Source organism: Suricata suricatta, chromosome 3, assembly GCF_006229205.1.
Source record: "Suricata suricatta isolate VVHF042 chromosome 3, meerkat_22Aug2017_6uvM2_HiC, whole genome shotgun sequence".
Taxonomy (NCBI): Eukaryota; Metazoa; Chordata; class Mammalia; order Carnivora; family Herpestidae; genus Suricata; species Suricata suricatta.
Window position 1 is genome coordinate 60,181,985 of NC_043702.1, and position 19,195 is coordinate 60,201,179.

The following is a 19,195-nucleotide window of genomic DNA, read 5'->3' on the forward strand; positions in this document are numbered from 1 at the left end:
AACGCACCAACTGAATAGCTAAAATGAAAAATTTGGCAACTCTAAATGCTGGCTAAGCTGCAGAGAAACTGGTTCACGCATATATGACAGATGGGAATGTTAAATGATATAGCCACTCTGGACAAGTTTGGAGTTTCTTTAAAAATTAAACATGGATTTACCATATGACCTAGTAATTGTGCTTCAGGGCGTTTATCCCAGAGAAATTTAAATTTATGTTCACACACACTGTAACATGAATTTTAATAGCAGCTTTATTTGTAATAGACAAAGCTTGAAGCAACCCAGATATTCATTCTTCAGTGGGTGAATGTTTAAACAAACTCTGGCACAGTCATAGCACAGCAATAAAAGGAAACAAATTGCTCGTACACATAACTTTAGAAGGCTCCCCAGAAAATTATGGTGACTGAAAAAAATTTCCCAAAGTTTGCATACTGTATATCTCTATTTATATGAAGTTCGTGAAGTGACAACATTCTAGAAATGGAGAACAGATTAGTAGTTGTCAGGGGATATGGAGGGCTGGAATGAAGCAGGTGTGGCTACAAAAGTGTAACATCATGGATCTTTGTGGTAAAGGAAGTGCTGTCTTGACTGTATCATTGTCCATATTCTAGTTGTAATACTATACTATAATTTTGTGAAATATAATTATTGGGAGAAAATGGGGGAAAAGATACACAAGATCTCTAAGTATTCTTTTTTAATGTTTATTTATTTTTGAGAGAGAGAGAGAATGAGCAGAGCTAGAGGGCAGGGACAGAGGATATGCAGTGGGCTCTGCACTGTCAGCACAGAGCCCCATGCAGGGCTTAAATTCACAAACCATGAGATCATGACCTGAGCAGAAGTCTGATGCTTAACCAACTGAGCCGCCCAGGGGCCCCTAAGTACTATTTTTTTATGGTTACATATAAATCTACAATTATCTGAAAATAAAACCTTTATCTTAAAAAAAAAAATAGAAAAAAATCCCTCACCTTCAGACGAATTCATTGTACTTCCATGTACCTGGCCAGTTTCAATCATTCATTTGGCTCCACCTCCTTAATCTAGCCACCTCCTCCTGAACAAATACCACCAACAACTAACATTTATTGGGCATTTGTTACGTGACAACATTATGTGGTGACTTTATACAGTAAGAACTTTATATATATTAACTCTAATCTTCATAACAGGTAACTTTGAACTTTATTATTCATAGGAAATAGCAGCTTCAGGCACGTGGCTCATTCTCATTCACCCTCATCCATCCACTCCTTTTGTTTCCCTTCTCCAGATTAAAGGCAATCCTTTCGCTTCTGCACAAGATTCTATCTTTTCAGGATACTAACTCCTTCCAATAGCCTTCTTGTATTTTAATGGTTTACTGATTTTTGAGAGAGAGAGAGAGAGAGAGAGAGAGAGAGAGAGAAGGCCAGAGGCAGGAGGGTATAGAAGATCCAAAGCGGGCTCTACACTGACAGCAGAGAGAGAGCCCGATTTAAGGCTTCAACTCACAAACCGGAGGATGAAGACCTGAGTGAAGTTCCATGCTCAACTCACTGAGCCACCCAGGCGTCCTTCCTTCTGTCATTCTATAAGCACTACCCTATCTGACTTTAGGTGTGCTCATGTCTCCTGCTACCATTAAAACAAAACAAAACAAAAAAACCTTCCCCCAACCTTACTTAGCATCAACCATTCTCACTTTTCATAGCAACGTTTCTTAAGAATTGTTCACATTTGCTCTAATTCCTAAAATTCCATTAATTTCACAGTCCACCACAACTTGGTTTCTGCTTCTATTCTACGAAAGCTGACCCTTCCCCAGCATTTGATACACTAAGCCATTCCTTCATTTAAACATTCTTCTTTAGGTTTCTCTAAATCACCACCCCGTGAGTGTTGAGGTTAAGTGACACAGGTGACCTTAAAAGGAGGAAACAAATATAAAATAAAGTAGGGTATGTCTCTGGCCAAGGAGGCAAAACAAAAACAAAGGTGAGTGGAGACCGTTACTTTTTGAGACCGGCCTCCTGAGACCGGAGACAGGAAAAGCCAAACCAGGTGTTAACACAAAGCGGCCGTGACTTTCACCCTGGCTTTCACCTTCTTTCTTTCCCCATCCTTTGAGGGCCTGCAGGTACTCAAGGAAAGGGTTTTGGCCCCATGACAGGCGGCGGGGTCCGGTTCCGTAGCGTCTGCAAGGGACAGCTCTACCCGGCGTGCAGACTGGGCGGCGATAAGGCTGGACGACGCTCCCGGGTCGGCCAGCGGAACCCATGCGCTGGGCAGCGGTTGCAGTTCGGCGCGGGGCCGCACGGCAGCGGACCCGGGCGCGCGTGCGTGGCAGCGCTTCCGGCCCCGTTCTAGGCGAAGGCGGTCTCCCGAGGAACCTGGACGGGGCACCAGGAGCCTTGCGTTGACTTCAGGCTAGAGCGGCCGCGAGTCTGCGAGGGGCCCGAGGTCGGCTCGGTAGGCCCAGGGGGCGGATCGTAAGCAGGTCCTAGACTCCGCCTACCGCTGGTGCTGGAAGGAAAGCTTGAACCTTCTGGGCTAGGTGTGCGCTACGCTCCCTGCCTCCTCGCCCGGCCAGCCGCACTGAAAAAGGGGTAGGGGTTGGGGTAGGGGTGGGAGTGGGGCCCGGTGGGAAACGGGGGGAAATGCAGGTTAAATGAGTTTCTCTGCAGATCCAGTGCTGGTGAATCCTGCGAGCCCACACTTAGGGGGGAAAAAAACCCCACAAATGAAGAAATTAAGGCTTAAGGAACTAGAAAGTCGCCTGCAACAAGTAGATGGATTCGAAAAGCCCAAGCTACTTCTAGAACAGTATCCGACCAGGCCTCACATTGCAGGTAGGGCGGCTGGTGACCAGGTCTTTGTTTCCCCGGTTAGTCCTGTCTACTTACTCCATAATGAAAACAGAAGTTGTTTGAATACAAAGAGCATCTAGAGAAATTCTACTCTGAGGTTACATATCAAGTTCGAGAGGACTGTTTTGACATCGCAACTAAAGACAGGCCCCCCCTTTATTGTTTACTGTTTGGTTTTCTGCACACCCCTTAACACTGTCCGACATCATTTTAATGTTTGTTTCTCTCATTACACCATAAACTCCTTGAGGGTAAAGAATTTGTCGAGAGTGTTCACAGAATTCCCAGTGCTTAGTTTTTACTACTAGTTAGAGAGCTCAGTAAACATTCGCTAAATAAGAATCCATTTTCTATTGCAACGAGTTACCAGTGCAAGGATTCCTATGCTATACTCCGCCCTAGAATGAATACTAGGGTTAGCAGCCAAAGGACTGAGTTTAACAAATCCAGAATAGGTGTTATAAAGATGAGGATGGATTTCAATTTTTAATGAACCAGAATCATCAGTGGTGATGTAAGAGATTGATACTGGGAGTACAGGAGAGAACAGGAAAAACTATTCATATTTACTAAAGCTATTCCCAGAGTCACTGAGGAGTCTTAGGAAAATTAATTTGGGAATTCCTGCCAGCTCCAACATAGTTCTGTTTCTAAGCAGCCAATGAAAATCAAGGAAAATACATGCATACCTGCACTTAACTCCAATGCATTGTCATAATTCCAACCAAACGGGCACAAATCTATGTCTGGGTTAAGACCTGTTTTCTCAATTTAGGTGACTTTTTTTTTTTTTTAAGAAAGAAAGCATGAGCAGGGGAGGAGCAGAAAGAGAGGGAGACACAGAATCTGAACCAGGCTCCAGGCTCTGAGCTGTCAGAACAGAGCCTGACATGGGGCTCAAACTCACAAACTGTGAGATCATGACCTGAGCCGAAGTCAGACACTTAACTGACTGAGTCATCCAGGTGCCCCTTTATATTAAAGATGACTTCTTTAATGTATTCTGGCTGTAAGGCTTCTTAGTGAAGTCTAATTTTTTTTTTTATCCATGTTTCATACCCATGGATCTAATTCATTCAGATACTAGCTTCAGTGTCACTAACACTTACAGCAGTAATTGGGACAGCGGTCAGACTGATATGTCTGTCATATATAACTGTTTTTGATAAAACCTCTGAATCCTAGGATGTCATTGATGGCCAGTATTCTTCCTGGGTTTATATATCCACAGGGAGAGATCAGTGGTGTTACTCATGCTTAACTTTTAGTATACATCCCACATCTTTGTGTATTTGAAAGTTCGCTTTCGGATCTCAGCAGCTTCTGCTATGCTCCTCAGTTCTCTTATCAGTTCTCATTAGTAGATTATGCATAGATAGATAGACAGACAGATAGATAGATATAGATCATGAGTATGTGTCTAAAAGCTATATTGTGGATATAGGACTTCTCCTTTCCCATTCTAGCTTGAACTTAAGAGTACCTGTGTTCTAGTGACAAACTTGTTGCCAAAAAGTTCTGTGCCATTTTGTTAATGCTTTGTTCAATATTAGTGGTTTTCAAACTTACAGATTTCACATATCAGTAAAATTTCAGAACAGTTTTGGAGACTGACCGATACAGGGTTGCCAAGTTGATATTTTGACAAAGAAAGATATTTTTAAAACCTATTTACTCTTGGGGCACCTGGGTGGCTCAGTCGGTTAAGCGGCCAACTTTGGCTCAGGTCATGATCTTGTGTTCATGGGTTCAAGCCCCGCTTTGGGCTCTGTGCAGACAGCTCAGCCCCTCCCCCACTCATGCTCTGTAATAACAAACAAACACAAATAATAAACATTAAAAAAACCTACTTACTCTTACCATCCTTGCAGAAATATTTCAACATCAAAGAAAGAACTGATGTATATGTGTACACGACAATGTTTTGAACAGGCTGAGGAAAAAACATTTTAACCTTATTTTTCTATTTTGAAGTTTTCTCATTCTGGGCATTTTCAGCAGAGTAGTTTTGGGGAGCCAGTGGTGTGTGCATTATTATTCCTTGTGGAGCCTCTTACTACATACCAAGGTGTTATACTGTATGTTTTTTAAAATAATCTGGAACACCATTTGGGGGAGGAATAATGCAAAACAAGAAATTATGTTGTTCATTTATATGAATTAGATTTTGGTCATCAACTTGCCCTTGTTTCCTAATTTTTTTTTTATCTTTTAGCATGTATGCTGTATACAATCCATAATACATATGATGACATTGAAAATAAAGTGGTTGCAGATCTAGGATGTGGTTGTGGAGTTCTTAGCATTGGAACGGCAATGTTAGGAGCTGGGTAGGTGATTCTGTATATAAATATGTTTGGGTATAGGACAGCCTTAATAAGAAACATAAGTAGAATTAACTGAATTATATTTATGAGACTCTATAAGATGAGTGGAGCAAGAATCTGATACTGAGTAAATTTTGAATGAGAACAACAAAAATTAAAACACAAAATGGTAATAACAGTAGCTATCAGATGCCTCCCTTTTATACACACCTGAGTTTCCAACCCCTGCCCAGTTGGGAAATCATGCTGTTGAAAGGCAATAATCACTCTTACTTTGCCAGCTGGGTTAAAAAGGTATATGGTTTCGATTTTGTCATTGTTTTGACTTGGGAGTTATAAGTAGTCACTCTTTGCATGTGTTTTGTATTATAGGTTATGTGTTGGATTTGACATAGATGAAGATGCACTGGAAATATTTAATAGAAATGTGGAGGAGTTTGAGTTAACAAATGTTGACATGGTTCAATGTGATGTGTGCTCATTATCTAAAAGAATGTCCAAGTCATTTGATACAGTAATTATGAATCCTCCTTTTGGGACCAAAAATAATAAAGGTTAGTAACAAGAATCAGGTGTATTGATGTATTTGTAGAAAAGCAAGTTTTAAAAGTCATTTTCATGGGGCACCTGAGTGGCTCAGTAGGTTGTCTGACTGGCTCAGGTCATGATCTCACGATTCATGAGTTCACGCCCCGCATTGGGCTTTGTGCTGACAGCTCAGAACCTGGAGCCTGCTGTGTCTCCCTCTCTCTCTGCCCTTCCCCTACTCATGCTCTGTCTCTCAAAAATAAATAATCATTAAAAACAAATAATAAAAACAAAATAAAAGTCATTTTCTTATCAATTGTGTGGACTAAATGATTTTATCACTATTAAATAAAGTCTCTTACCTGTATAATTAGTACAATTTAAATTTCAATTTTTTGGGGTGCCTTAACAGTTGGTTAAGCTTCCGACTTGGCTCAGGTCATGATCTCATGGTTCGTGGGTTTGAGCCCCGCATCAGGCTCTGTGCTGACCGCTACCTCAGAGCCTGGGGCCTGTCTTGAGATCCTGTGACTCCTCTTTCTGAAACCACCCCCCCACCTCATGCTGTTTCTCTCCCTCTCAAAAATAAATAAAAACATTAAAAAAAATAAAAATAAATTTCAAATTTTTAATGTATGGCAAGGGAATGAGTTTTTCAATTTTTGTTTTCATCTATTTATACTAAGTGAATAGTCTTTTTATTCATTTACTATTTATACTGTGTTTTAAGAATGATTTACGTAGCCCTATGAGTAACTGTAAAGGCTATTATGCTTCTTATATTCTTTTTTATTTTTTTTAATGTTTATTTTTAAGAGAGAGTCAGAGTGTTAGCAGGGGAGGGGTAGAGAGAGGGAAACACAGAATCTGAAGCAGGCTCCAGGCTCTGAGCTGTCAGCATAGATCCCAATGTAGGACTCAAACTCATGAACCATGAGATCATGACCTGAGCCAAAGTCAGACACTTACCCAACTGAGCAACCCAGGTGCCCCAAGGCTATTAAAGCTCTAAAAACCGCTTTCTAATGCCTTAACACATGAGGGTTTCGACATGTGTCCATTAGTAACAGTGACTCACTGTGGCTATTTATTTTGTGTACGCTATGGGCAAGGAGGGTAGGAAGTTGGTAAGAAGAAAAGATATGAATAATTCTCCCTCCAGCCCCCATCTGATTCTTTTTTAAAAAAATTTTTTTATGTTTTTTATTTATTTCTGAGAGAGAGAGAGCGCAAGCAGGAGCAGGTCAGAGATGAAGATGAATCCGAAGCAGGCTCCAGGCTCTGAGCTAGCTGTCAGCACAGAGCCCGACGTGGGGCTCGAACCCACTAACCCTGAGATCATGACCTGAGCCGAAGCCGGAGGCTTAACCGACTGAGCCACCCAGGCGCCCCCCCACCCCCATCTGATTCTGATTTCTATTGTACCTGTTCTCTTCTCCCTTGAGAGCTGCTAGTTTAGAATATTAAAGTTTTACTTTAGCCTTATTTAACCAAGATAGTATAATTCTGGTTTTATTCTATCAACCTTAAAAGGTATTTAGATATTTTACTTATTTTATCCTCTCTTTTTGCAGGAAGAATTTGAAGTGTCTATTTTGGAATTTGGAAAAAAAAATTTTTTAATACCTGGTGGTCATTTAATCTTCTATTTTGATAATGGATATATAATGTAAATAGGAGCTTTTTCTATCTTAACAGGGACAGATATGGCATTTCTGAAGACTGCTTTGGAAATGGCAAGAACAGCAGTGTACTCTTTACACAAATCCTCCACTAGAGATGTAAGTTCAAATCATGATATTGTTGATTTAAAATTCATGAGTGTTTTTAAGGATTTGTTGTGAATACTAATTACAAAAGTATCTAATTTCTCCTGACCTTTTCAAACATGTGGCACTTAGAAACTGAGTTTTCCCTTTAACTAGCTGGCATTTGTGATTAGCTTTCTTTCAGGCTTACCTAATTCCTTTTGTCAAAGATTTGCTCAGGCAGGAACTGTCTGTTACCAGGAAGGAGACTCATTCAGGAGTAGAGAAGTGTGGTATAGTTATCATATGTCCTAATCTGCCAGGTCCTGGTAGTCCCATTGTCCCTTTGTGTGCATGAGGGAGGCATTTTTAAGAACACTGCACCTGGAGCTAAACTGATTTGAGGTCAGAACCTACTTCTTCTGTTCTTTTTCTTGCCAGCATGTAACACATGGGAGTATGTTAGATGTATTCTAGAACACTGGGTATATTTTTGTCAATGTAACATAGTGATCAGAGACACAGACTGTAGAGCCAAACTGCCTCCGTTCAAATCCACGCTATGGATTGATTCTCTGTGTTACCTTGGTCAAAGTACTTGAATTCAGCTTTACCGCCTATACTACTGCACTCACCTCTACTCTTACAGTATTGAAATGGCTTGCTTTCTTACTTTCAAAATACTACCCACCCAACTGAAAATTTCTTAAGGGTCTAATGAAATTTTAGAAGCTTGAAAACATATGAAGTATTAGCAATAAAGCAATTTTCAAAAACTTAAAAATCAGCTCACATTAACATGTTATCTTCAGCATATTCAAAAGAAAGCTGCAGAATGGAAAATCAAGATAGATATTATTGCAGGTAAGACAATTTTTAAGTTCTTTACAAATCTAAATCCTAATTATTTAAGGACAATATACATTAGCCCAACGAGAATTTGTATACAGATGCTGAGAAAAGATACCCCAGAACATATTTTCAGTTTGGCAAAATATGAAGTAATGGGTAATGAAATTAGGTAATAGGTTGGAAATGAAGCAAAGGCAGGGTAGAAATGTTTGCCTAAAACTGTCCCACTTTATGCATTTTACTGAAAATTTGTAATAGCTCCCAACTATTTGGTCATGCTAGGCTCAGAACAATATATAGCATCTTAGTGACTTAAGAGCTTGGGGTTGGAGTCAGACCTATTTGAAATCCAAAATACCACCAGATCATGCCTCATTACCTTTAAATTTTTTTTAATGTTTATTTTTGAGAGAGAACATGTCACATACACAAGCAGAGGAGGGGCAGAGAGAGAGAGACACAGAACCCGAATCAGGCTCCAGGCTCTGAACTGTCAGCAGAGCCTGACGCAGGGCTCAGGCCTGCTGGGAGATCACAATGAGCCAAAGCTTAATGGACCTAGCCACCCAGGTGCCCCAATTACCTTTCTATTTCAATTTTCTAATTGTCTCTGGAGTGAAAGAACATGAAGCTTTTTTCTTTTAGTAGGGGATAGGATATAAATCATCATGCTGTAGGTAAATGTTTGATACATTTTTATTAGTAAAGGATAATATTCACAAACATCAAAATGGAAGAACCTATAACTAGGAGCTAACTATAAATCCAAATAATTCTGAAGGCCTGAAGTAAGAATACAATAAAGGGAAATATTCTTGGTAATAAACTGACCAGGATTAGCACTGTGATGTTAACCATATAACTAGATCTAGTGTTATTCATAATAGTAACGTAAAAACTCATCTTATTTATCCAGTATTATCATTCTATACCTAGTTTAAGGTATTATAATATGCAACCTGGAGCACATTAAAACATTCCAAGTATACCAAGCCAATGCCTTGCTACTCTAAATGTCCTCAGACCATAGTATTGACATTGCTTGGGAGAAGAGTCTTGCATAATTCTAAGGTCCATCCACACTTACTGAAATATGCATTTCAAGAAGATTTTATTTGAAGATGATTGTACATTAAAATTAGAGAGCTGTAGCCTGTAGAGTTAGAATTTATGTTGGATAATATGAAGGATAGGCCATCTCATTGCCATCCCTCTAAAAGTTTTAAGTTTGGAGAACCTACATTATTTCTTAGAATACGAAAAATGGATTTTCACTTGAGAGCTTAGTAGGAAAATAATTCACTTACTACCAATACTAAATCCAGACAAGAAATTTTTTAAATAAGCATGATTATGATTGCTATAGATTATTAGGAAATTAAAAATAGGTACTATCTCTTTTGTCAACTGTTATCCTTTTTTTATTTAAATGTTTATTCATTTCTGAGAGAAAAAGGGTGCTAACGGGGAGGGGCAGAGAAAGAGGAAGACACAGAATATGAAGCAGACTCCAGACTCTGAGCTGTCAGCACAGGGCCCAAGATGGGGCTCAAACCCAAGAACCATGAGATTGTGACTGGAGCTAAAGTCAGATGCTTAACCAACTACATCACCCAAGCACCCCCAACTGTTACCCATTCAGCCTCTTCCCCATAACCTCAAATTAGGATATAAATGACCCAAATAGCAGAAATGCCAACCTCAGTTAGCCATAGCTAATCTCAGGGATACAAGTCAAATGTTCTCCTTACCAGGGTTAATTTAAGTACTTCCTTAATATTTTTGTATGTATGTATGTATGTATGTATGCATGCATGTCAGGGGTGGTAAATGTTTGGAAATGTGATTTTAATTCTTAGATGGCTTTTGTTTTATAGAGTTGCAATATGACCTGCCAGCATCATACAAATTTCATAAAAAGAAATCAGTAAGTCTCTTGATTCTGGCTTATCTAACTCAGTACTGAAGAACTTTTCAATGAGTATTTCCAGGGTTATCAAGTTGCCCAAGTACATACAGAAAGCCAGCAGGAGATAGAATAATTATCTATGGGGAAACAGCCAATATTTTGGTTTAAGTAAATTCTTTCTCATATGCTTTAGACACAAAAATAAAAAACTAGGTAAAAAACAAACTAGGTTTTTGCTCTTTTTTATATAGTACATGTTTTATTAGTTCGTACTAATACAGTCTCATATTACAAAGACTATTTAATGGAAGAATCTTTTGATATTTAAATCATTTGAAATAACACAAATAGAACTATACATTTTTTAAAAATCCTCATTTGGATAACAAAAAAGACAAGTTAAACAACAAAAATTTTTCCTTTCTTACAGGTGGATATTGAAGTGGACCTAATTCGGTTTTCTTTTTAAAAGCCTCTAAAGACAAAGCAACTTAAAACCTAATTAAGATGAATAAAAAAATTTTTTTTTACTATACTACTGGTCTCCAGCACCATTTTCTGTTTTCTGTTGTTTTAATGCAGGTTCTTCTTCTTTGTCTGTTTCTTCTCTTGCTCTTTTTGCAGGTCCTACACAATAACAGAGTTTTTGTTATGTTCATTATGTAGGCATTACTCTATTTTAATATTGAGCATAATTAAAATAGTTTTGTTTAAAACAACTTCCCAACACCAAGAAGAAGGCTTTTCCTTTAGTACAGATCTTCTTCCCTCTAACCTCATCTTCCAAACATCTTTTTCTACTTGTAAAACAGGATAACTTGGGTAAATCACAGTCCAAGAATGTCACTATACAGAAGTTGAAAAGCACACACTCCAGTCTTTTCCCACAAACAATTTCTCATGAAAGTACCAAAGGGTTTAGAAAAACTTACCGGATGCACCATTTTGATCATGTTCATCATCACTATCAAATTTCGTTTTCTTGCCTTGAAACTGTACTTTTCCTTTAGCCGACCCAGTCTGGGCAGCTTTATTTCCCTTTCCTTTTCCTTTAAATCTGCGACCTGTAGAAACATAATGAGTCCATTAAAAAATGTTTTAAACATCTCTTGTCAATGTCTCTGAACAAGCAAATGAGTTAAAATAACTAATAGTCAAAGACAAATCAGAACTAATGACCTTTTGACTTCCATTTGTTTAGAGATTCTTGTTGATCCTCAATGATTTTTTTCAATGATTCTTTTTCCACATCTCCTTCTAGTATTTCCCAGGTCACTTCTTTGTTCCTTAATTGTAGGTTACCATTATTTGCATCTTTGGCTTTATCTAGTGCTTCCTTGGCTTTTTCTTTAAAAAGAATTATCCCCTATAACAAAGACAGACAATAAAAGCTACCTTTAATTTTTTTTTTAGATCCACAGTTAATTCCTTTGCTCAAGTAATTTTTCCTACTCTACAAATCTTCTATGCCATTACCAGTTTCAATGAATTTTACTAAGCTTCAGGATGGAAGTTACCACAAAACTTACAGTCACTAATACCAACAGTTATTCATAGCATAATTCAGAAAATATTAGATATCACATCCAATGATAGCAATAACAAAATGGAAAGTAAATAACTATTTCATAAACACATTAATTAGAAAATTATTTTGTTTTTATTAATATTGTCTTCTAAAAGTTAAGTTTCAGGGAGCTCTGTCGGTTGAGCGCCCTACTTTAGCCCAGGTCATGATCTCACAGTTCGTAGGTTCAAGCCCTGCATCAGGCTCTATGCTGACAGCTCAGAGCCTGGAGCCTGCTTCAGATTCTGTGTCTCCTTCTCTTTGACCCTCCCCCACTTGTGCTCTGTCTTCCTCTTGCTTAAGAATAAACATTTTTAAAAATTATAAAATAAATAAAAGTTAAGTTTCTATGGATTTTCTAACTGACTGCTAAGAAGCACAAGAATGTTTCCAAACCTCTTTTGCTCCTCTGACAAAGTCTATCCATTTTATTTCACCATGACTTGAGAAAAGGATGTGCAAATCTTCTCTACACGTCTGATCATCTAAGTCCCCCGAAAACTTCAGCAAACAGCCAATCTTTTCTTCTAGAGATTTCTATAAAAACATACAAAGCAATAAAGAAATTTCTTAAAAGGAACCACAAACACCTTAAACCACTCTATACCTAATACATGGAAAAAGCTAGAAATTAAAATGGTATTTTGAAGTAGTTTAACAATGCATTTTCCTGTGTCATCCTTATTCTACAATGGCTTGGTTTTTAATTTCTTCAACAAGTAATATTTACTTACCTATATGTTATTATAGAAATCTAGTTATTAAATTACTTCTCTAGATAGGTCATGATTTTAGGCAATATTATTGGGCTATGACTTTTATACAATGACAACTATAGACATGCTTCAAAAAGTCTTCATTTTTTATTTTCATAAATTTGAATTAATGATTTCTTTGGATACCAATAATACATACATACTTACCATTTCAGCATGTTCTGCTAACTTTTGTTTTTCTTCTTGCTCTCTACAAAATAAATGTTAGAATGTTTCCTTTTACTGTATGAGAAAATTAAATTCTGATAAAGTTAACCTCAAACAGGATCACACATAGCTTAGTAACCAAAGCCAGTGGGTAAGTTTTCTGATTGTTCAAGGCTGGAATGCAATGTAACGTGGTCCCCAGATTACCAAGGCACCTTTTAAGATCTCAATGTTTCACTAGCAAAAGAAAAGCCTACTGCTACTCATTTCAGAACTCATCATCAAATGCCACTTCCCAGAACCACTAACTTTATACTTGTTAAAGCTTTAAAGAATTAAAATGAGTAGCTCAACGTACTTACTGTTTAGCTCGTAATTTAGCTTCCACTTTATTTTGTTTTCTTTCTTCATTTTTTTTTGCAAAGTAATCTTCCCTAAAGAACACAAAATATAGGGGTTGAGTTCATGAGAATACAGATAAGACTATAAATTATTTTCAATGATTTAAGCATGGAAAGGGATGTTACATTTTCTATCAATGTAATTACCTAAAAATCCAAAAGATGCAAGGAAGTTACTTATTTTAATAACAGCTTTACTAGAAGCCAATTCACATTCCATAAAATGTACACCTTTCAAAAGTATACAACTCAATGCTGTTTTTTTGCATTCAAAATTGCACAGCCATCACTATTATCTCAGAACAAAAAGAAACCCAACATCCATAATAGTATGTTATTTTAAAATGACAAAGTAGGGGACAATGGCCTAACTTTAAAATGCTCTGGTTTGTCCTAATTTTTGACACACACTGACACACACACACACAAGAATGTGGTGGTCTAGGACACCTGGGTGGCTCAGTAGTTTAAACCTCCAACTCTTGATTTCAGCTCAGATCATGATCTCATGGTCCTGAGACTGAGCCCCCATACTGGGCTGGTTCTGAGCATGGAGCCTGCTTCAGAGTCTCTCTCTCCCTCTGCCCCTCCCTTGCATGCGCATTCTTTCTCAAAAACAAAAATGTGACCCAAATCCATATTAAATAATCCTTTGTATTAACAAACATAGGTATGTATAGACTATGAGAAATAAGAACAGACTGGAAATTGTATAGGGATTAATCCTTTAACTGCACCAAAAGCCCAAATTTTAGTATCTAGCTTGACTATACATACATTTTTTTTAATCACTGAAGAAATTACTTCAGTTTTAACATTTCTTTTTTTAATGTTTTTTATTTATTCTTGAGAGACAGAGAGAGACAGCGTGAGCAGGGGAGGGCCGGAGAGAGAGGAAGACACAGAATTCAAAGCAGGCTCCAGGCTCTGAGCTGTCAGCACAGAGCCCGACGTGGGGCTCGGACCCACAAACCATGAGATCATAACCTGAGCTGAAGCCAGGCGCTTAACCGACTGAGCCACCCAGGCGCCCCTATACATACATTTTAGATGCAAAATAAGTACTAAACATTAATCTTTATTAACTGCTAACAGTGAAAAGGTACTAAAAAAAACACCTGACGTCTTAAAGGACTAGTAATTTCCACTGAGCAAATTTCAAGTGTTTATCAAGGAATGCCCAAACATACTAAAAATATTGTCCTTAGAGGAGATGCTATTTCAAATTCTATATCCCAATGTGTCAACTCCACATAACTAAGTGGCCAAAAGAAAAATCAGCATAAAGGCTTACTTGAAAAGTATTAGCAGGTCTGTGTCTTTATACTTCTGGCCAGGAGTGTCAACAAACTTCCTAGCAGATTCAATACTCTCAAACACAACAAATATTGATCCCTATTAAAAGGGGAAGAAAGCTCTTTTTAAAAAGTTATGTCCCATATATTTTTCAACTAGAAAAAGTCTGTAACATCATACAACCACACCTTAAATGCTTTGTGCAATGTTCTTCTCATCTGAATATTTAGTACTTGACCTTTATCTTCTAACCATTCTTTTATGTCATCAAGGGTTGCATCAGTTGGGAAGCCTTTCTGTGAAGAGTACGAAGAAATGTACAAATGACTTCTCAGGTAAACAATTTATGAGAAAATCATTTTGTCTTGAAACCAAGCCAAGGAAATACATATCTTTCTCTCTCTCTGTATCTTAAACGTTTAACAACAGCTCTAGTTAAGACCCACTGTTGTCTAGTGTAATAAAAGTGACTAATTTATTTGGAACTTGCTTCAAAATAATCTACTTGGGGCACAGATAAAACAAGATTAATCATATATTAATAAGTGAAGTTGGATAATGATACATTATATTATACAATCTACCTTTATAGGTCTAAAATTTTCCAGAAAAAAAATCTACTTAAAAAATTAACATGCTAAATAAAATTACTATCAAGTTTGGCTCCCGATAAATAAGATGTTGATAGGCACTGTCCTTACAATATGCCCAAGATTGTTTACAATGGTAGATATGGGTTTTTCATTAATTCTCATAATAGTTCTATAAGTAAAAAACATCATCCTCGTTTATGAAGATACGGCTCAGGTTAAAAACACTGCTCAAGAACACACAGTAAATGGTAAAGCTATGATTCCTGAGTCCTTATTCTTATCTACTCTACTAAATGGTTTTTCTAAATAAATATATTTAAGATATAATTAAATGCATTAAAGGCTCACTTACAATATAAACAGATCTGTTTTTTACATCATTCTTATATTCATCAGTCACTTCAGGGAGGGGTTTGCTTGGAGATCTTCTGATTTTAGTTTTATCTTCACTTATTTCCATGAGTTCAGCCTTTGATTTGCTCAATGCTTCTACTATCACATTAAAGTCTGTTGTTAGACGGTTTAATCTGAAGAATATATATGAAAGGATTATAAAACTTTGTAGTAGCACTTGTTAAAAGAAAAATCTAAAGACTTTAAAAAGTTTTTTACCTATTGAATTTTATCATGATCTCCAAAGGTACCCAGCCTTCATCCAGTTTAATCTGTTCCTTTAAAAATTTGTCCCGTGGCAAATTGAAGTCACCAAAATAATACTGCAAGATAGTTAATTACATTATATTTCAGAGCACTGTATAATACTGACTCCAATTTTGGAGCTTTTTTAAAAATTACCATTACATAACCATGTTCTATTCTTTAAAAATACATGTTATAACTTAAGCAATAAACATTTTATACTATAATGAAACAATACAAATTAAAAAGATATAACTAGAAATTGATTACTGAAACAATGTAATTAGCAGATATGTCAATAGACTATCAAGTCTTTAAAAACATAGTTAAGGATTTAGTATATGAGAAGCCTCGTTTCAAATCAGTGTGTGAAGAACAGATTGTTAAATAAAAAGAACTGAAATAAACTGATTAATCACTCTAATTTTTAAAAGTTAAAAGCAAAAAAGACGGGGCGCCTGGGTGGCTCAGTCGGTTAGGCATCCGGCTTCGGCTCAGGTCAGATCTCACGGTTCATGGGTTCGAGCCCCGCGTCGGGCTCTGTGCTGACAGCTTAGAGCCTGGAGCCTGTTTCGGATTCTGTGTCTCCCTCTCTCTCTGACCCTCCCCTGCTCCAGCTGTCTCTGTCTCTCAAAAAAAAAAAAAAAAAAAAAAGACAAAAAGCTCTGTACATCAAAAGACTCCAGGTATGACTACCTGGAATGCCAAAAGTAACATAAAAAGCAAAAGACAAAGAAGTTTGTTAATTATTCTTATAAATCAAGGGAGAAGAAGAAACTCTGAAAATCCTAGTAGAAACATGGAAAAAGGACATTAAAAATTACTAAGAATGTAACAAACATATAAAAGTTCAACCTCATTATTAATTAAGGATATGGAATTTAAAGCAATTAAGTAACATTTTTCACCTAACTGGCTAAAATTCTAAAAACAGGAATACCTAGTACTGGCCTGAACACAGAGAAAAATGGTCATATGGGTGGAAATGTAAACTGGCAATAAGTGTCAAAGGTTTTAAAAAATGTGTATAACCCTTGAGCTGGTACATCTCCTTATCAGTAAACATATTTACCAAGATTTATATATAAAGATATTCATCATGGAACTGTTACAGCTAAAAAATTAGAAATACCCTACATCAAATAGGGGACTGGATAAATTGTTGAGGACACAAAACTTTACTCCCCCAAAATGCATCCCATGTTTGATGGGGGAAAGGGAAAGAAATAAAAAATTATGTTAGTGTAAGCACTGACCACAAAGTGTGAAAGGGTATTCATTAGGCTTTTAACTTTGATTACAGCAGAAGAACAGAAATTTGAGAGGTGGCAGATTGCAGAAGGGACATTATTAACTCTCTACACATCTTTGTACTTTCTAAATACTAAATTGAAGTTTGTAATTTTTCTTCCCAAAAATTATAATGAAATTAGTACAAGATGTTGTAGCACAGGACATTTTAAATGTCAGAGAAGTTCAACTTAAACCACCAAATAATATGATCTGAATTTCCTCAGTAAGAACAGAAAACATTAAGAGATAATATTCCACACAGCCATTATTGATACAGAAAAGCTTCAACTTAAATATAATACCTAAGTTCAAAAAAATGCTAAGACTGAAAACATTCTCCCCCTTTCTGTCTCTCTCAAAAATAAACATTAAAGAAAGAAAACAGCCACTCTGTTAAAAGTTTTAATAGCCAAGAACTCAGCTTAATTGGGCAGAAAATCTACTAGGACTTTCAAATAGGTAAAGTGTTACTTAACAGAGAAGGTACTTTACAAAGAATTTTTACTTTATTATATGCCAGGAATTCTTGTGAATGTTTTACATTAACTCATGTAATCTTTACAACAATCTTAGGAGGAGAAGGGTACTATTATCCTCACTTATATACTAGGGAACTAAAGCAAAAAAGTAATACTAGTCTATAATGTTACTTTTTGAAATGTTTGTAGGTCTTGCATGTAACTTGACTCCACTAATACAAAACTCTACACTATTATAAATTCTTCTAATTCCAAGAAGCAGAGACAAACCACATGTTTAATAGGTCAGCATAGTGAAATTAAATGTTTGTTGTGAGGCTCTACGTTTCCTTTCAAAGAGCACATTTTTACAGTTTAATATCACAAGAATCCTACCTCAATTTGATGACAGATTTTGGCCTCGAGAGCAGCCATTTTTTCATTATCACCATTTTCAGCCATTGTGGCTATCTGTAAATTTCCCCCAAATTGGCATAAAGAGGTTATTATTTTTTTACATATCACTCAAGACTACAAGAATGTTTTAAAATGATCAATATATCATTGCTTTCTTAAAAATGAAGATTTTTTTAATTTCACAGGTCAATTTCCCTACTCAATTCTCAAATTTCAAAAGAAAATGTTGGAATAAGTGATGGAACATTGAAAAGCTATAGAGAATCTGCAACGCTTTCAGTAAATCACGGTTCCATCTCTGTAACAAAGCAAGTAGTTATCTTTACTTAGCTGATCAAGAACCCTTTAGGCAAAAAACTTCAACTACTTACCAACTGTGTCCAGCTTTAAGCTGATCACCATCTGTTAGTTTATTTCTATCCATCTCAGTTCTATTTGTTTGGTGTGGGTTGCACTTCTTTTAAAATTACTCACAGCTGACTTACTAAAAAAACTTATCAGCAAAGATTACGTATAATGATACTTGGAAATATTACCATCAGGGTTAGATTAAAATCTGTATGTTAAGGAACACACGGCAATAATTTAAGAATCCGAGGACACTAAAATAATGGTAAGCTGAGGGTATGCCTCCTAATTCACCAATATATTGGTTAGCCTTACAGCCAGTTTCCTGTTTCACATCCCTGACACTGGCATTTGAAAGAAAAAGTGAGATTGTGAGACTGCTAGGGAGCACAAACCAAGTTTTCTGACTTCAAATGACTTGCTTCCAGTGTTCTATTGAACCACCCAATCATCCACATTTACAAAAATACATTTATAAGAACTCATCAGGATAGATTCCATTGACTCTAGTGAACTATATTCAGTACACTTAGAAGTATCGCTTTTTACACTGTAATTGCTATGCAATAACCTGGATGCACAATGGAAACTCTTGTAATAGGTATTTGTATGGTGCCATCCCACCACAAAATTTACTCAATCTTATGCATAGTTTGCCGACCACAACCTACATTCCGAAATCATGACCATGATCTAGGGCCCCTTACAAGGCAAAGGAGGAGAGAGAAAAGAACTGTTCAGTCCTTTCAGGACTTCTCTGGCCTACCCAATTTTGGAACTGCGTTTCCTAAGATAGTTTTTCAGAATATACAACTAGAAATGAAATATTATCTACACTTTCTCACTTCGCACAGAATGCTTGACGTGAGTGAACGAGGGGCACTAAAAACCCGAGAGGTGACACTAGAGGAACACCTGCGGCCCCCATTCCCCGACCTCCAGCTTGTCCCAAGGGATCCAAGGGCGCCTCCGGCGATTAACCACAGCCAACCTCCTCAGAAACTCAAACACTGGCCCGAGACGTCTACCTTCGGC

General features: G+C 37.0%; 2 protein-coding genes across 7 annotated transcripts in view; one reads left to right on the forward strand and one right to left on the reverse strand.

The window, feature by feature from the left end:
• Positions 1 to 2,349: 2,349 nt before the first annotated feature.
• Positions 2,350 to 10,760, forward strand: METTL5 (methyltransferase like 5). Of its 6 annotated transcripts, none has more exons than XM_029934412.1 (8): positions 2,350 to 2,600; positions 2,679 to 2,843; positions 5,077 to 5,191; positions 5,561 to 5,742; positions 7,415 to 7,497; positions 8,277 to 8,328; positions 10,194 to 10,243; positions 10,656 to 10,760. In XM_029934412.1, the coding sequence occupies exons 2-8, from the start codon at positions 2,735 to 2,737 to the stop codon at positions 10,692 to 10,694; spliced, it is 630 nt and encodes a 209-aa protein (XP_029790272.1). In that variant the 5' UTR covers positions 2,350 to 2,600; positions 2,679 to 2,734; the 3' UTR covers positions 10,695 to 10,760. The 6 variants fall into 6 exon arrangements, with proteins under 6 accessions (XP_029790272.1, XP_029790271.1, XP_029790273.1 ...); XM_029934411.1 differs by having other exon boundaries at positions 2,350 to 2,548; XM_029934413.1 differs by having other exon boundaries at positions 2,350 to 2,463.
• SSB (small RNA binding exonuclease protection factor La) overlaps positions 10,456 to 19,195 on the reverse strand; it is a 9,105-nt gene continuing 365 nt past the window's right edge. Inside the window, exons 2-12 of the mRNA XM_029934410.1 lie at positions 17,792 to 17,866; positions 15,618 to 15,721; positions 15,358 to 15,532; positions 14,601 to 14,708; positions 14,411 to 14,511; positions 13,078 to 13,149; positions 12,716 to 12,758; positions 12,189 to 12,329; positions 11,405 to 11,591; positions 11,158 to 11,289; positions 10,456 to 10,852 (exon numbers count right to left, since the gene is read on the reverse strand). Coding sequence (XP_029790270.1) covers positions 10,761 to 10,852; positions 11,158 to 11,289; positions 11,405 to 11,591; positions 12,189 to 12,329; positions 12,716 to 12,758; positions 13,078 to 13,149; positions 14,411 to 14,511; positions 14,601 to 14,708; positions 15,358 to 15,532; positions 15,618 to 15,721; positions 17,792 to 17,857 — 1,221 coding nt within the window. The 5' untranslated portion in view covers positions 17,858 to 17,866 and the 3' untranslated portion in view covers positions 10,456 to 10,760. The remainder of the gene's footprint in view (positions 10,853 to 11,157; positions 11,290 to 11,404; positions 11,592 to 12,188; positions 12,330 to 12,715; positions 12,759 to 13,077; positions 13,150 to 14,410; positions 14,512 to 14,600; positions 14,709 to 15,357; positions 15,533 to 15,617; positions 15,722 to 17,791; positions 17,867 to 19,195) is intronic.